This window comes from Fusarium odoratissimum (assembly GCF_000260195.1).
Source record: "Fusarium odoratissimum NRRL 54006 unplaced genomic scaffold supercont1.15, whole genome shotgun sequence".
In the NCBI taxonomy this organism is placed as follows: Eukaryota; Fungi; Ascomycota; class Sordariomycetes; order Hypocreales; family Nectriaceae; genus Fusarium; species Fusarium odoratissimum.
The window spans coordinates 770,747-785,634 of record NW_022158701.1 but is presented as its reverse complement, the minus strand read 5'-3'; the positions used below and the strand labels follow the sequence as shown (position 1 = coordinate 785,634).

General features: G+C 48.9%; 6 protein-coding genes across 9 annotated transcripts; 4 read left to right on the top strand and 2 right to left on the bottom strand.

The window, feature by feature from the left end:
- Positions 1–60: 60 nt before the first annotated feature.
- FOIG_09491 (uncharacterized protein) lies at positions 61–2,279 on the top strand. The gene is made up of 3 exons (XM_031209770.1): positions 61–1,156; positions 1,205–1,892; positions 1,941–2,279. Exons 1-3 carry the CDS (start codon positions 264–266, stop codon positions 2,142–2,144), a joined length of 1,785 nt encoding a protein of 594 aa, XP_031060857.1. The 5' UTR covers positions 61–263; the 3' UTR covers positions 2,145–2,279.
- Positions 2,280–2,368: 89 nt separating this feature from the next.
- FOIG_09490 (uncharacterized protein) lies at positions 2,369–3,211 on the bottom strand (the record flags this gene model as incomplete). Its single annotated transcript, XM_031209769.1, has 1 exon — positions 2,369–3,211. The coding sequence occupies one exon, from the start codon at positions 3,209–3,211 to the stop codon at positions 2,369–2,371; it is 843 nt and encodes a 280-aa protein (XP_031060856.1).
- A 1,284-nt stretch (positions 3,212–4,495) lies between these two features.
- FOIG_09489 (uncharacterized protein) lies at positions 4,496–9,259 on the top strand. The gene is made up of 3 exons (XM_031209768.1): positions 4,496–6,274; positions 6,326–7,320; positions 7,368–9,259. The coding sequence occupies exons 1-3, from the start codon at positions 4,624–4,626 to the stop codon at positions 9,216–9,218; spliced, it is 4,497 nt and encodes a 1,498-aa protein (XP_031060855.1). The 5' UTR covers positions 4,496–4,623; the 3' UTR covers positions 9,219–9,259.
- Positions 9,260–9,690: 431 nt separating this feature from the next.
- On the top strand, positions 9,691–9,984 carry FOIG_09488 (uncharacterized protein; the record flags this gene model as incomplete). The annotated part of the gene is made up of 1 exon (XM_031209767.1): positions 9,691–9,984. One exon carries the CDS (start codon positions 9,691–9,693, stop codon positions 9,982–9,984), a length of 294 nt encoding a protein of 97 aa, XP_031060854.1.
- Positions 9,985–10,172: 188 nt separating this feature from the next.
- FOIG_09487 (uncharacterized protein) lies at positions 10,173–12,260 on the bottom strand. 4 transcript variants are annotated; one of them, XM_031209763.1, is made up of 6 exons: positions 11,927–12,260; positions 11,462–11,870; positions 11,200–11,387; positions 10,692–11,153; positions 10,604–10,640; positions 10,173–10,549 (listed from the first exon to the last, which is right to left on the bottom strand). In XM_031209763.1, exons 1-6 carry the CDS (start codon positions 11,949–11,951, stop codon positions 10,312–10,314), a joined length of 1,359 nt encoding a protein of 452 aa, XP_031060850.1. In that variant the 5' UTR covers positions 11,952–12,260; the 3' UTR covers positions 10,173–10,311. The 4 variants fall into 4 exon arrangements, with proteins under 4 accessions (XP_031060850.1, XP_031060852.1, XP_031060851.1 ...); XM_031209765.1 differs by having other exon boundaries at positions 11,200–11,870; XM_031209764.1 differs by having other exon boundaries at positions 10,604–11,153.
- Positions 12,261–12,584: 324 nt separating this feature from the next.
- Positions 12,585–14,171, top strand: FOIG_09486 (uncharacterized protein; the record flags this gene model as incomplete). The annotated part of the gene is made up of 2 exons (XM_031209762.1): positions 12,585–13,970; positions 14,022–14,171. The coding sequence occupies exons 1-2, from the start codon at positions 12,618–12,620 to the stop codon at positions 14,169–14,171; spliced, it is 1,503 nt and encodes a 500-aa protein (XP_031060849.1). The 5' UTR covers positions 12,585–12,617.
- Positions 14,172–14,888: the final 717 nt, after the last annotated feature.

Genomic DNA, 14,888 nt, shown 5'->3' with positions numbered 1-14,888 from the left:
GATCAACTGGGACCAACTACTTGAACGAAAAAAGAATCATCTTGACCACAGAGATTGACTCTTCCAGGCGTCCTCCTCCTTTGATCTTATCTGATCTGTAAAGTTTATCTGGCAGAGCATAAACGACTGATTAGTCATCCCTGTCCGACTCGGAGCCCCACATCTCCAGCTCCGATCTAAATTTTTCCGTTGACCTCATCGCACAAACCCACTCATTCACTCACTCACTCCAACAAGGATATCTCACATCCCTCGCAGCCAAAATGAGTGGAAAACCTGCGCTCGGTCTTCTCGGCGGCGGCCAACTCGGCCGCATGCTCTGCGAAGCCGCATCCCCTCTCGAAGTCGAGATCGCCATCCTCGACGCCCAAGACGCACCCGCCAAGCAAGTCAGCCGCAGCAAGTACCACGTCGACGGCTCCTTCAAAGACGCCCAGAAGATCAGAGAGCTCGCCAGCAGCTGCAGCGTCCTCAGCGTTGAGACTGAGCATATCGAGACTGCTGTTCTGGAGGAGTTGGCTACTGAGGGAAAGGTTGTTGTTTATCCTTCGTGGAAGACGCTGCGCTTGATTCAGGATAAGTTCGAGCAGAAGGATTATCTGGGCAAGCAGGGTATTCCTATCGCTGAGCAGGTCGCTATTCAGGCTCAGGGCGCGGAGGAGATGCGTAAGGCGCTGAAGGATGTCGCGACTAAGTTTGGATTTCCTTATATGCTCAAGTCGCGAAAGGATTCGTATGATGGACGTGGAAATATCAAGATCGCTAATGACGAGGATATCGAGACTGCTGTGAGCGAATTTGGAAAGCTTCAGTGCTACGCTGAGAAGTACGTCCCTTTCCAGCGCGAACTCTCCGTCATTGTTATTCGCACAGAGGACACTGAGGGCCGAACGAAGCGTCTTGTGCCGTACCCTTGTGTGGAGACTGTTCACGAGGACAATGTTTGCTCGCGGGTTTACATGCCTCCCCGCGATACACCCGATGAGGTGTCTAAGCGCGCCCAGGAGGTTGCTGTCAGCGTTGTTGAAAAGCTGTGGGGACGAGGTGTTTTTGCCGTTGAGATGTTTGTCACGGAGAAGAATGACATTCTTGTCAATGAGATTGCGCCGCGACCTCATAACTCTGGTCATCTCACCATCGAGGCCGTTCCCTACATGTAAGTGTTCAATATTGCTCAACTGATTTCATGCTCAGACATGTACAGGTCACAGTACAAGGCGCAACTCACATCCATTCTCGACGAGCCCCTCCCTGAAAAGCTGGAACACCACGTCGCTTCTAGCATCATGATCAACATTCTCGGCGGCGCCGAACCCGAATCTCACATCCCTCTCGTCCAAAAGGCCAAGTCCATGTTCGCCAGCAACATCGGCGTGTACCCCCATCTCTACGGCAAGCAGTCCAAGCCCGGTCGCAAGATCGGTCACATCACCCTCACCGGATTGACCGCCAGCATCAAGGAGCTTGAGGAGTATGCTCAGCCTCTTGTCAAGTTGGCTGCTGATATGCGACAGGAGCGCATTCAAGCAAAGAGCAAGAGTCTTCGTCCTGAACAGGCTGTTGCCAAGGCTACTAAGGATCCTTTGGTTCTTGTTACTATGGGTTCTGACTCTGATCTTCCCGTTCTCAAGGCTGGTCTTGATATTCTCACTCAGTTTGGTGTGCCTTGGGAGGTTGACATTACGTCTGCTCACCGAACTCCTGTCAAAATGGGTGATGTTGCGACTGCTGCTGCTGATCGAGGCATCAAAGTCATCATTGCCGCCGCAGGAGGAGCTGCCCATCTTCCTGGCATGGTCTCAGCCTACACCCCTCTTCCCGTCATTGGTGTTCCCGTCAAGGCCACTCACCTAGATGGAATGGACTCTCTTCTGAGCATTGTCCAGATGCCTGTAAGTAACTACCCCATCCATAGATATGCACAGACTGACTCGATACAGCGCGGCGTTCCTACCGCCACCGTCGGCATCAACAACTCCACCAACGCCGCTCTTCTCGCCATCAGAATCCTGGGTGCTTTCGTGCCAGAGTATCTTGAGAAGATGAGGGCTTATCAGGTTGACATTGGCGAGCAGGTGAACGGTAAGGCTACTCGGTTGAGGGAGTCTGATGTCGAGTCTTATCTGGCTCAAATGAAGAAATGAACAAAAGCGATTCTATGATAAATTCTAAATTAGACAAGAAGTAAAAAACGGACCACGTTTCTTTGAAGCAGACAAGTTTGATCCACCAAGAGGCAGCTTTGATGGGAGGAATGAAGCGTCCTGTAGCAAGTTTGCCCCAACTGGTGGGAACAAGGGACCAGACCTGGACTGAACAGCTTTAAGCACTCTATATCTTGATACATGAAAGCCGACTCTGCCAGAGTCTAGTTCGCCTCAATAAGAATAGCATCATCAACATAAAACTCCAAATTCTGGCACTCCGCCCGAATCTGAATACTCGGTACCAGATCTAAGAAGTTCTGATTCCAAATACAGCTCATAGTAAACTGCGTCCATTCATTATACGGCCCAGCCCAATCGGTGCCCAAGATGTACCCGCCTCCAGCTCCACAGGTAATCTTTCGCGTCTGGCAATCAACAGCCGTGGTCGTCTTGATCCAGATAGAATAATGGTACTCAGTGTCAACTTTGATCAATGATTGGTCAACGGGATGATCGACGCCTAGGACGACAGGGCCGTTGTAATCCGCATAGAAGTGGCCAGAGAATTCGCCTGCGTGGGTTCCCTCGTCGGAGAGGGAGAGCGTGCCACGTTGTCCAATTGTGTACCAGGGGCTGATGGTGCCTGAATCGAAGCCGGGGTTTGTGAGGACGTTGGTTGGTTCTGCGGCAGCTGTTGTGGTTGTAGGGTCTGCGGTGGAGGTCGCGAATGTAGTTGGTTCAGCACTTGAAGTGGTGATCAGGATAGTGGAAGTAGCCGAATCAGAGGCGACTTCGGTAGTAGAGCCCGAAACGGTCTCCGTCTCTGTCTCGCTAGTAGCTATCTCAATAATGGCTGTCTCAGTGTCTGACACAGCAGTTGATCCAGTGAAGAAAGTGGTAGATGTCTCGATTTCATCGGCGATAGTTGAGGACGAAACAGCGGGAGCAGACGTAGATTCAGCGGAAGTCGTAGATAAAGTGACTGAAGCAGAGGAAGAAGGCTTGCATGGCGATGCACAGGCAAGTTGGCATATCGCCAGCATCTGAAGAGCTAGAGCTCGCATAGTAAGTGTTCCAGGTAATGACTGTAAGGGTGAAGAAATCGTGAAGATAGAAAATACAAAGTGGTGGGCGTCTCTAAGAAGAAATAACATTATGCTGGTTAAAGAAATTCCTCCTGAATTTCGGTACACAGCGCTAGCTGATCTACATGGCGGACTATTGGTTTAAACTTAAGGATTATCGGATGTGGCGTTGATAGAGCCAATAACCTTTAGAGGATTTGAGGTTAGCAGATTAACAGACAGCTGTATCCACCTTGTTTGAACGAGTTTTGCTTGATCCAAGGTCGTGATATTGGCTACCCTAGGGCGTATAGGAAAACTTCAAACATCAAGCCAATCGTCAAAGAAATGTTTAAATAGGTCTACATATTGTAAAAGAGACTTGCCAGGCTTTTAGAAAATATATATATCTTGTTTATCCACCCTATAGTCAAGATTGTGATTTCCACTAACACCACTAAGTTTATTTGTCGTCACATGCAAAATTAAAGGTCAAGCTATGCTTACAACAGCGATCAGCGAAACGGAATCATAGTATATCAATATCCCATGCTATAGCTCCGGCCAAAAGCTTACTATAATGGAGCAGCATATGCCAAAGATTTTATTAAGTGCCGGGAAATAGGTATATTAATAATTATTTATCCGTTGCATTCGGAGTGTTCGTTTCGAAGCTGTTATCTCGGACCATTGGTTAATCCAGTTTTAGTTGTGACTAACACAGAGTCTTACCAGGTTTGTCTTAGCTCGCTTTTAAGGCTAAGATTGGGTTGATGAGCCCCACTAACAGGTCGATTTAACAAGGATGCAGATTTGGAATCTTCTTTTTGTACTCCGTAGCAGGTGCTTCAACAGTCGACAATCTGTTGAGTCAAAGTTTGTCCTCAATTCGTAATTATAGGCTCACTGATGTAGAAAGCTGAACGCCAATGGTTGGGCTGCTGACGTGATCTCAAGAGAGAGCCGCATGAAGCATTGAAGCTGTATCATCTTCGCTGAGCGAATTATTACACGCTATGTACAAAGTAATCTGTAGCTCGATTAAAATTAGCCACGGGCCGCGGGAAAACCACCTAAATGCGATTGTTATGCCCCAATCGGTTACAGGCCTTCTGATCCATGATGGAATCAACATGGGCTGTTAATTGCTGACTGCATACAACTTTTGCAACCAACGCTTTCAGCTCACCTTTAGTCATCCAATCACGGCTGAGTATCACATCGTAAATGAGGCACGAGAACATCGATCCTTGCTCGAGTGTTACATATTTAACCACCATATCCTCTAGGCAACCGTAGATCGTTTCAGTCATTGTCAGCTTATTTATTTCTTCCCTTTGTCCCGTAGGCCTCCTCTTGTTTCTTTCTTTCCGACATCTCCACAGCGAACTGCGCTAAACTCATTTCTCACCATGATCGCGAAAAAGGCGCAGGCAGAGTTGGAGGAGAAGCTGAAGAACGATGATCGCGATGTCGCCGATTTGTGGAAGGAAGCTCTCAAGAGTTATGAGAGTATCGTTGGTTTTGGTCTCCAGCGAAAATTCGACAATGTCAATTCTATGCTTGACTTTGGAACTGACCAGATGAACAACTTTCATAAATTCAGACACGACAAGGGCAAAGTCGATCGCTTGAGAAGTCTGTTTTCGTCCAACCTGGACTTGGTGGAGAAGGGCGCCAACCAGATCATCGCTGCTGCAGCACCAGCATTTCCACCAGCTGCCGCCATCGGAACAGCCTTGACCTATATGCTTCAGGCTTGCCGATCTGTATCGGCCGATTACGACATCATCATTGTGTTCTTTGAGGATATGAACAGCTTCCTCACAAGAATTACTATCCTGGAGACAAGACTTCCAAAGTACAAAGCGTATCAGAATTGCTTGATGGAAGTTTTTAATTCTCTTCTTACCATGTGCGGTTTCGCACACAAGTACATCGAACTCGGTCGCTTCAAGAAATGGATCTCCAATTTGTTCAAAGGCGATGATGGTGAGCTTGGTGGTGCACGTGCGAACATGAACAAGAATCTTGAGCATCTTCAGCAAGCGACCGAGTTTGCTATTTTGAGCAATACCGAAGAATCTCTCAAAATGGCTTCTCAACTTGACGAGAACCAGAGGTCGCATGCTGAAATGCTCGAGCGTGTAGGACATACCATTGACACCATTCAAGAGAACACCGAGAACATCAAGGGTGACATTGCCAAGATCTTGAAGCTCTTCGGTGGCCAGAAGAAAGAGAGGTCTACGGAGAAACCTCAAGCGAAGAAACCAGCCTCGGCAAACAGCATCCGAAATGCCATGCCGGTCGTCTTCAACGATGGCCACGAGTACCAGACACTGAAAGAGACACTTCTCCCAGATTCATGCGGCTGGGTCTTCTCTGAGCCGGAATGGGAGGAATGGCTAAAGATTCCAGATGGAGAACGCCCGATCCTCGCTCTTACAGCTGAGCCTGGTAGTGGCAAGAGCCACTTGGCCGCTGCAGTGCATGACAAGCTCACCCAGAGAGCCAACGAAGACGAAACAGGGAATACTTGCGTCACACACTTTTATTTCCGAGAGCAGGAAGATGCCTTCGCTTTCTTTCTATGTGGTATAATCACCGTCATCAACCAGATCGCCGAGACCAACCACGCAGCTTGTGAAAAGTTCAATGCCCAGATTGCGAGGGATGACATTGAGATTGATACCGATCTGTGGCAGCATCTCGTAGAGCACCTCCTCGGGGCAGTTTTCGGACCAGAGTCAAAATTCAGCTTGTTCATTGTCTTCGATGGACTGGATGAGCTTCGCGACCCCGAAGACTTTCAGCTGTTTCTTTCGGACTTCATCAACGAGAAGGGACTGAAGATATCGCTTGCTGTGACTTCGAGACCTGAGCAGCTGGATGATCTTCCCAAGAGCACGAAGCTTGTTCGCATTGAGGCGGATAAGAAGAAACAGAGTCAAGATATGAGGGCGCTGATCTGGAATCGTATCAACTCGCTCAATAATCTCAAGAGGTTTAGTCGCTACGTCCAGCAGAGAGTCGCTGACACGATTGAAGAAGTCTCTCCAAGTAAGAACGTCCTTTTTCATATAGAGATCACTTGACTGACAATTATTCTAGACATGCTTTATGCTGAGCATCTGCTTGCTCGTCTTGACAACCTAGGTCGCGAGGGCGCTGCCCTCCGAGCTCTCGGCCAAGAGATGCCCAAGAACCTTCATGATATCTACAAGATCTTGCTCGCAGAATGTCAGCGTCGCATGCCAACCAAACATCAAGAAGTCTCTGCCACTTTGCTCCACTGGGTCGCTTTTGCCAAACGACTCCTCACCCTCACCGAGGTTCAATCCCTTCTCAAATACCTCGCCCAAGACGATAGTTTTGACATTGAAGAGATTCGGGAGTTGTTTGACAAGTTCCTTAGAGTCGGTGGACCTGGCTACGACACAGAAGTCCTGGCGCGGATTGCAGCTAGTGAGACTACCGCTGTGCAAGACTTGAAGCAGGACGAGGAGAATAAGCATGACAGTATTTACGACGATGGGCCGCTTCCGGTCACGTTCAAAGAGAGATCCATGAGACACTACTTCACCAACATCTCGTCCGGCGCTTCTGAATTTCGATGGGGACCTTCTGAAGCAAATCGAAGGATGCTTTTGACCAGTGCGGAGCTTCTGCGATCTCACCGAGGCAAAGTGGATGAGAGTTTACTCAAGTACTCTGCTCTGTTTCTGATCTCGCATTTCGTCGAGACCGATGCAGAACAGCATACTTCTGATGAGCAGATTGAAGTTCTCAAGGCCTTCTCAGAGACGATGGCTAATAAAACAGGGCTTGCTGAGATGCTAAGCAAGTCTGGTGTTACGTATGGAGGGTCTGGCGGTGGTACATCCGTTACCAACGAGAAGGTGTCTCAGTGGGCAAAGCTGGTTGAGAAACCAGAGATCAGTGAAAAGCTTGATGGCTTCACTATCGAGTGGTGGAAGCGAGTTGGTCCAGATCCGCCAGCTTGTCGTCTTGACATTGCCAAGGGCTTTCTCCAACAACTGTACCAGGCACAGACCCCGAAGGAGGCAGTAGAAGCGTACCAAGAGGTTCAAGGTGTCCTAAATGCGGTAAGTAATATCCTGTTTAAGTATAGATCAGGGCTGACCCATCTTAGTCTGGCTCGACAAAGCTACTGATGGACCAAGCCGCGATCAACTTCCCAAAAGAGTACGAGGATCGGAACCGCACAGCTAGTGACGACGAGGCGTATAATGCAGCCACAGCTGCCTTGGGTGTCTTGAACCTCTTTGGCGACGATGTCAAGCCTGACGGAGGAGCATATCGAGCCGTTGCAGAGGTCCTCGATCAGTATAACTTCACCGAGCCTGCCGAGAAGACATGCCGACAAGCTTTAGAGCTCTGCAAGCCAGCTGACCATGAGTGGTACAGAGCGTCAAACGTCCTCTCTCTGATTCTTTTGAAGCAAAAGAAGAAGAAAGCAGCTTTCGAAGTTGCAAGTCGTGCAGTCAATGAATTGCCAAACAACGAAGTTCCTCCTCCCCTCAAGCGAATCGTGTACACAGCATATGCTAGAGCTCAGCGCAAACTGGGTCAATTGGACGCCGCCCTCGAGTCATTCGCCAAAGCGAAAGCTAGTGACCCCGACGGAATTACCCCCGGTGAAGATCTGGTAGACGAGCTTCAAGTCGTTGAGAGAAAGGCAGACAAGAGTGCCTACATTCAAATGCTCAAACAATGGAGCCTCCTTGAGAGAATCACCTGGATCGCATCCGATTACGCCGACAAGGGAGAAGACAGACATGCAATCTTTTGCGACATTGCTTCAGAGACAGGTGAACAGGACTTCATGGTCAAGTTCTACGAGGAAGCGATTGACTTCTTGGATAACCTCGATGCCGCTACGCCTGTGCGCCTTGATCTTGCGACTACATACTTTGAAGTATGTCGCCAACCAGAAAAAGCGCTTGAGATACTTGACAAGATCTTCGATAGCCGTGCAACAGGCTTCAGGTATCCGATCTTGGGTGGAACAGCGCTATGGATGATGACACGCGCTGTGAACTGCATGACCAACGTCCAATTGGAATTATTCCGCAAATCTCGCAATCCCGTGTACAAAGCTGAACGCCTTGCCTCTCAGGCTAATTTCATGCAGCGCCCTTTGTCTCTGGATGTCCCGCGAACTTCAGCGTTCTGGACCAGTTCTCATCGAGTTGGACTGGCGTATATGTACCTCGTCATGGGCCCTTTGGAGAAGTTCCAGGAGAAGGTTCAGTCTCTGCTGGATGACTGTTTCGCTGGGCTGAACGATACAGTTGGATGGAACGATGCGCCGTATTTTTGGATGCTGGCGCAAACATTAGCGCTGATGAGTAAAGCTCTTGGAAACGACGAGAAGTTGCGTCGATATGCTCGTATTGTTGGGTCTGCTATGCTTTCGAGGATAGTTAATCCTGATCAAGACAAGGAGACCAAGGCTGAAGAAGAGGCGGATGACGATAAAAAGGTTGACGAAAGCCCAAAGGAACAAGATGTAAAGGTGGTTCCACAAGAAAAGCACTCCGCTGAAGAAGATCAAGAAGACGTCGACACAAGCGACGAGGAAGAAGAAACCGGTCCTCCACCCACCGACGAGGGAGATCTCCTCTCCGATGAAACCTACTACAGCTGCGGTGGCTTCTGTAACCCAGTGCGCAAGTTCAAATGGTGGGGAAATCGCTCCGCATATCTATACGTAACCTTTGCATCAGGCATGATATGCGAAGAGTGCCAGGCAGAGTGCGATGCCGTGCAGCGTGGCGAAAAGCCATTCAAGGGACGATACTTTTACGGCGTCGGTCAGGGTAAGCTCAAGCTTCCTGTCGAGGGCTGGCGTGGAGTTAAGAATGGTGTTGTGAGGATTGAGGGGGAAGAGGATGTCAAGATGGATGAATTCCTAAAGAGGCTGGAAACGGAGGTTTGTAAGGATGCGTGGGAACGGCTTTGGGCCGGTGATGCGTTTTGAGAACTGAATTCAGTGTTTGTTAGCCCCTCAGTCATCAAGGTTACGCCCGCACATGAGAGAACAAAGAACACTGCATTACCATACCACACCATTGAACTACATTTATCACAGAAATCTTTTGTTTCGTTTACTTCTCTCCGTACAGAATATCTCACACTGACAAACAAAACTCATCACTTACAGCCGTCATCATGTTTAGTCAATCCCCCACCAAAATGCGAGACGTCATGACGAGCCTTGAGCCTCAGATGGGCTATATCTGTAACGTCAGCGGCGCAACTGGACTGCCGCTGTCTGTTGTGTCAGGCGGAAAGGAAGCATACGTGAAACACTTTGGCTTCCGAGACGTTGGAGCTCAGAAGGCCCCGGATGGCGATACCACTTATTTCATCAGGTCTGTGACCAAGGGCATGGTTGCCGCCCTCGTGGGAATATTGGCCGAGGAGAAAAAACTTGCATCCAAGGATTCAACATGGCTGCTTATCTCATACCCGAAGCTGAGACGGCTATCATCGCAATGCAGAACTCGTCAGGTCTGGGCGATGCATGCGACTGGATTCCTCAGATGGTCATCCACAAACTGTCAGGCAGTACTAAGACCATTGAGTTTCCACAGCTTGCTACTGTGGCTGCGAAGGCGGCTCCGGGCTTTTCTGAGAAAATTCAAGATGAGCTTCAAAAGAGACGAGAAATACAGGCCGCTACTGGAATGCTCTTCACAATTTCCGCATCGACATCCCCGTCCTTGATGGCCGCCTCTACATGACCTTCCAAAGTATTGAGAACAAGACCCTGGATATCGTACATAATCGAGATTTCATTGCAGGGATCAGAAAAAAGCTCGGTCTTTGCTTTGGATGTATGAAGAACAACTAAAGGAGCCATGTGTGTTGGAGCTTGAAGACAGATCTCACTGATGGCTTATGGTACCGTCGCGCATAATTGTACTGAACGTTGTATTTAAACCAGTTGTTTTCTATTAAATATCTAAAATTGTTTAACTCCTCTTTGCTTGGATTACCTACTGACCTGGATAACGTAAAGCTATATAGCCTTTACTATGCTATGCCTACATTTTATAAATTCCATCCGCTCACACAGCACTGTCATACCTGGCCTGGCGAACCGTCGGGGTCTTTGTGGCATGAACGGAAGCCATGTCATCATGGACAGTCTTCTCAGTGACGATGACAGCTCCCACATCTGCGTGATCTGCGCCACCAAATAGTACGTCCATGTGCTCCAGGGACACCCCCTTAGTTTCTGGGATACAGAACCAAACGAAGACAAAGAGAACAATATTAATAGCACCAAACATATACATAGCGTAGCTGTCAAAAACAAGTTAGTACGTTGAGATTTCAGGCAGAATTGGAGTAACATACAATCCCTTCGCGGAAAGAAATATGGGAAAGATTTGTTCTGCACTATTTGTTAGTTATCAGGTCGGGCAAAGCGAATATGGATACTTGCGGAGAATGATGCTTGCGATAGACTGACACTGAGTGGTCATAGCAACGGCCTGCGCACGAATGTTCATGGAAAAGATCTCTGAAGTCCAGATCCACACTGTTGCACCCCAAGAAGGCTTGAAGAACAGTGCAAACAGGAACATCAAGAAGACGGTCGCGATGCCTACACTGGAAGACTTGGATCCATCCTCAAGAGTCGGCGTCTCGGTGACGACGGCTGCGGCTGCAAACATGCAGACTGCCATACCAGCAACACCAATGAGGAGGATAGGTCTTCGGCCCAGGAAATCCGTCATCCAGGTGGCATTCAGAGTGAAAAGAATATTAAAGGTTCCAGCTAAGGCGTTGATAAGCTGGATCTGACTATTTGAAGTAAAGACCTTTTTGTAAATGATGGTAGAGTATGTTGCGAGGGAGTTGTTTCCGGTAAGTTGTTGTCCAATATTGATAGCAGCCGCGAGGACTAGCGAAGTCAGGCAATGAGCATGAACAGGGCCAATAAAACTTACGAATACGCCTTCTCACAGATTTATCCGTCCACAGCAACTTGTATCTGGTCCAAGTGCTGTTTGTCTGTTTTTTTTCAAACGCAATGGCTTGTCGTATATCTTGCATCTCTTGGGCAATGAGGTCTGGGTCGTCGCGTATTTCCAAGAGGGTATCGTATGCTTCTTCAAATCTGTCATTCTGGACATACCTGCAGCTTGATGAGCATCGCATTTCAGAATAGCATCCTGTCTGCCTCAGACAGTGGGGATTCCAACGGCCTACCATCTTGGAGTCTCAGGACAGAAGAAAAGTCCCGAAATGATGATGACAGGAAAAAAGACTTGAAGGAGCATAACGATTCTCCAGTCCCATTCTCCGAGGCTCTCGGCGTTTTTGGAGCATGCGTAGTTGATCCAATATGCGACAAAAGATCCCACAGCGAAGTTGAGCTGCCAGAAACTCATGATAGTGCCCCGAAGATTGGCCGGTGCTATTTCGTTGATGAAAACCGGTCCAGCCGGCATCATCAATCCCTGGCCAAAACCGGTGATGACGCGACCGGCGATAAAACCACCGATGACAGGAGGTGTAAACGCCGAAACAAAGGTCGAGATGATGACAAGTATGGCGCCCACCCACATACTCCATTTGCGGCCGAATCGGTCGGAGACCAGAGCCGACAGGAAAACGCCTGTAAGACGAACGATATGAGCATCAAGCCGATGACCTGAAATGATGGACGATTACCTGCAACGATGTTGCTTACGCTCATCGCGGTATTGACGGAGCCGATAGTGGATGGGGACTGGCCATTAAATAGTTCAGATCAAGGGCTAAACGATGCATGGTGTTGGGTGGAAAGGAGCATACGGGATTATCAAAGTAGTTCATGAAATGGACTGAACCCTGCGCTGCGTTGAAAGTAGAGGAATCATAACCGTAGACAGCCATACAAGTGCAAGGAATGAGGCAAGAGAACCAGAGGTTCGCCTTCTTCGAGCTGAAGAGCATAGTGGGCAAGCGCTGCCTAATTTACTGTGAAGAACAGCGAGTTGATGGCATAAAATGGTGTTGAGAAGGGTAAAGTCGTCGGTTGAACGAAGTTTGCGCGGTGCATCGATTACATATGCCGGGGAAGGGATCCACAATCAGGGCCAGGTCTAGAAGCATTGTAGGTACGTAGACGTTGAGTTGGACAAGAATGGTTAGCAGCGGCCGCCCTATACCGTTGTATTGACCAGGCATTCGAGACCCTGCATCCATCTGCATTGGACAAGGTTAACTAACAGGGCGCTTTAGCTGCTATTTCTGAACTAGTCTTATGCAGCGAATATTGTTAGTCAGCCGATTAAGTAACCTGGCCCTCACAACTCTTTCCCCTCTTTTTCATGTGTTTTCATCTTATCACAGCCTATGGAGGTCCAATCGAAACCGCACAATGAAACTACCTACGGCGTGCTCGAGGTGCAGAAGGAGGCGCAAAAAGTGTTTCCGAACAAAACCTGGAGGTCCGTGTGACGCCTGTGCTAAGAAACAGCATCATCAATGTTCCCTCGTCCCGACTTCTCCTCAGCCACGACGTGTCTCTCCACAGCCACAGCACGTCTCGGCCAAACACAATGATCTGAGCCCACAATCTTCTCTCTCGCATGACCTCATCGAAGAACTTGTGGAGAATTACATTTACTATATACTTGACAGACCTCATACTCTCTTCCATCTACCCACCTTGCGAACTGCAGTGAGAGAAGATACGTTGGGAGATGCCTTGCTGTCCGCCATACTGGCATTTGGCTGTCGATTCCATGATAAGCCTGAAATAGCATCCCTTGGGCCTGCTTTCATGGAAAAGGCCAAAAGCCTACTGAAGCAGGATATGGAGAATATCTGTCTTGAGAATATCCAGACGTGCGTCCTGCTCGCAAATTTATCGTCTTCGTCAAAGAATCCTGAATCTGAAGCCCTCTTTGTTGCCCTTGGCATTCGTATGGCCGAAATTCTTGGTCTGGATCGTCCGGATCCGGAGGACTCTGAGGTTTTACGTGAAACAAAATGCAGGGTGTGGTGGACATTGTTCATGGCGGACCGTTGGAGTTCGGTCGGTCGCAACCTGCGTCGCGCGATGCCGGACTTGAATCAGGAGACTCCCCTGCCAATGGATGAAGATGTTTTCCATCATCTGGATGTTGACCAAGGTAGTGAGAGATCCCCTACGCGCCCTCGTACACTGGGACTTTGGGCATACAATATCATGCTTGCAAAGAAGCTGGGGCCTATCCGGGACTTGAATAAGCAGTGGAATCAGGAGGATCTTTCCGAAGATTACGTGATGCAACGCGTCGCGGATCTAGCAGAAGGCCTACAACTTTGGGAAGCGGGTCTTCCCGAGGAGAAGAAAGCGACAGAGGAGAACCTTCGGGCACACAGTGCCAAAAGTCTTGGGGGACCGTTCCTCGCCATACATACAGGCTACCACCAGCATTTCGTGCTTCTGTTGTTCAGATTCCTGGACCTCAATCGGGCCCAGACACCCAAGACAATCGAGTATGCCGAGCTCTGCAAGTATCACGCAAGGTCGATCAGTCAACTCGTCCAACTCTCGCGCCAAGTTCCGAATTGCGCAATGGTTTTTGGAGGAGTGGGCTACATGACAGTTGCTTCTTCTGCGGTACTGCTGCATACACTCATTTTCGGCCAGCAAGATGACACGGCTGATATCAGAGCCAAGCTGGAGTCCAATTATGAAACCATCTATGAGCTTCAAAAATACTGGCCTTCGATTCAAAACTCGGTCAGTAGCGAAACTTGTATTAGCAGTCAAAATTTCTGACAGAAAGTATAGGTGAAACGTCTCGAACTGTTCCAAAAGACTTGTACGAGGCCCGGCGCAATGCAAACCTATAAGTTCGACAAGTGGATGGTGAGATTTCTGGTGGAACACCATCTCCCGCTGGATGAGCCTGAGGGGGATCTATCGCCTGGTGAGGTATAACATGACTTCTGTATTCTAGGGTGAATGTTTGCGTTTATAGCTGCGTACACGGTGATGAGTTGTAGGATTTCTTCATAAGTATATTCGTCGCGCCGCTTCGTTAGGTCCGTCGTGCTGGTAGCTCATGGAGAGGAGAGATGCGAGACGTGAGATGGCGGAACGTCTGACCATAATATAAAGAAAGCGATGAAGGGGGCATATTTATCTTCTCGGGCCGTATTTACAAAGTCCCACTGATAGCATACAATAGAAATTACTGAATTCTTTGATCCATACGCTAACCCACGTATCGTGAATTGCGCGCTTCAGAGTGGTATCCTGTGTTGACGTCCCCATAACTCCCAGCTGATTCCGGGGGTTAAAACTTGACTAGTCTACAAGCGTTTCCATGGGAGTGGGGTCGACGTCGGGATTTGTTTACTTAACCCGACGGCTGACAAGTGTCGGGAATCGCTCCAAGACCGCCGCAGCAAAGTCATCGTCGGGATTTACCTTCTCAGTCCGACGGCCGGAAAGCGTCGGGAAACCCTCCAAGACCGCGACAAAGTGGGGCTGCTGAAAATCAATATCGTCTGGTCTTGAGTCGTGACATACACCTATTGGTGGGATTTATGATGTGGACAGGGGGCATGATGCCACAGCAGACATACCTCAGCCTGGAGTCCATACAGGCCAGCACGTGATGCACGCTACTTTCTGCTACGCGAGGGTCCTAAT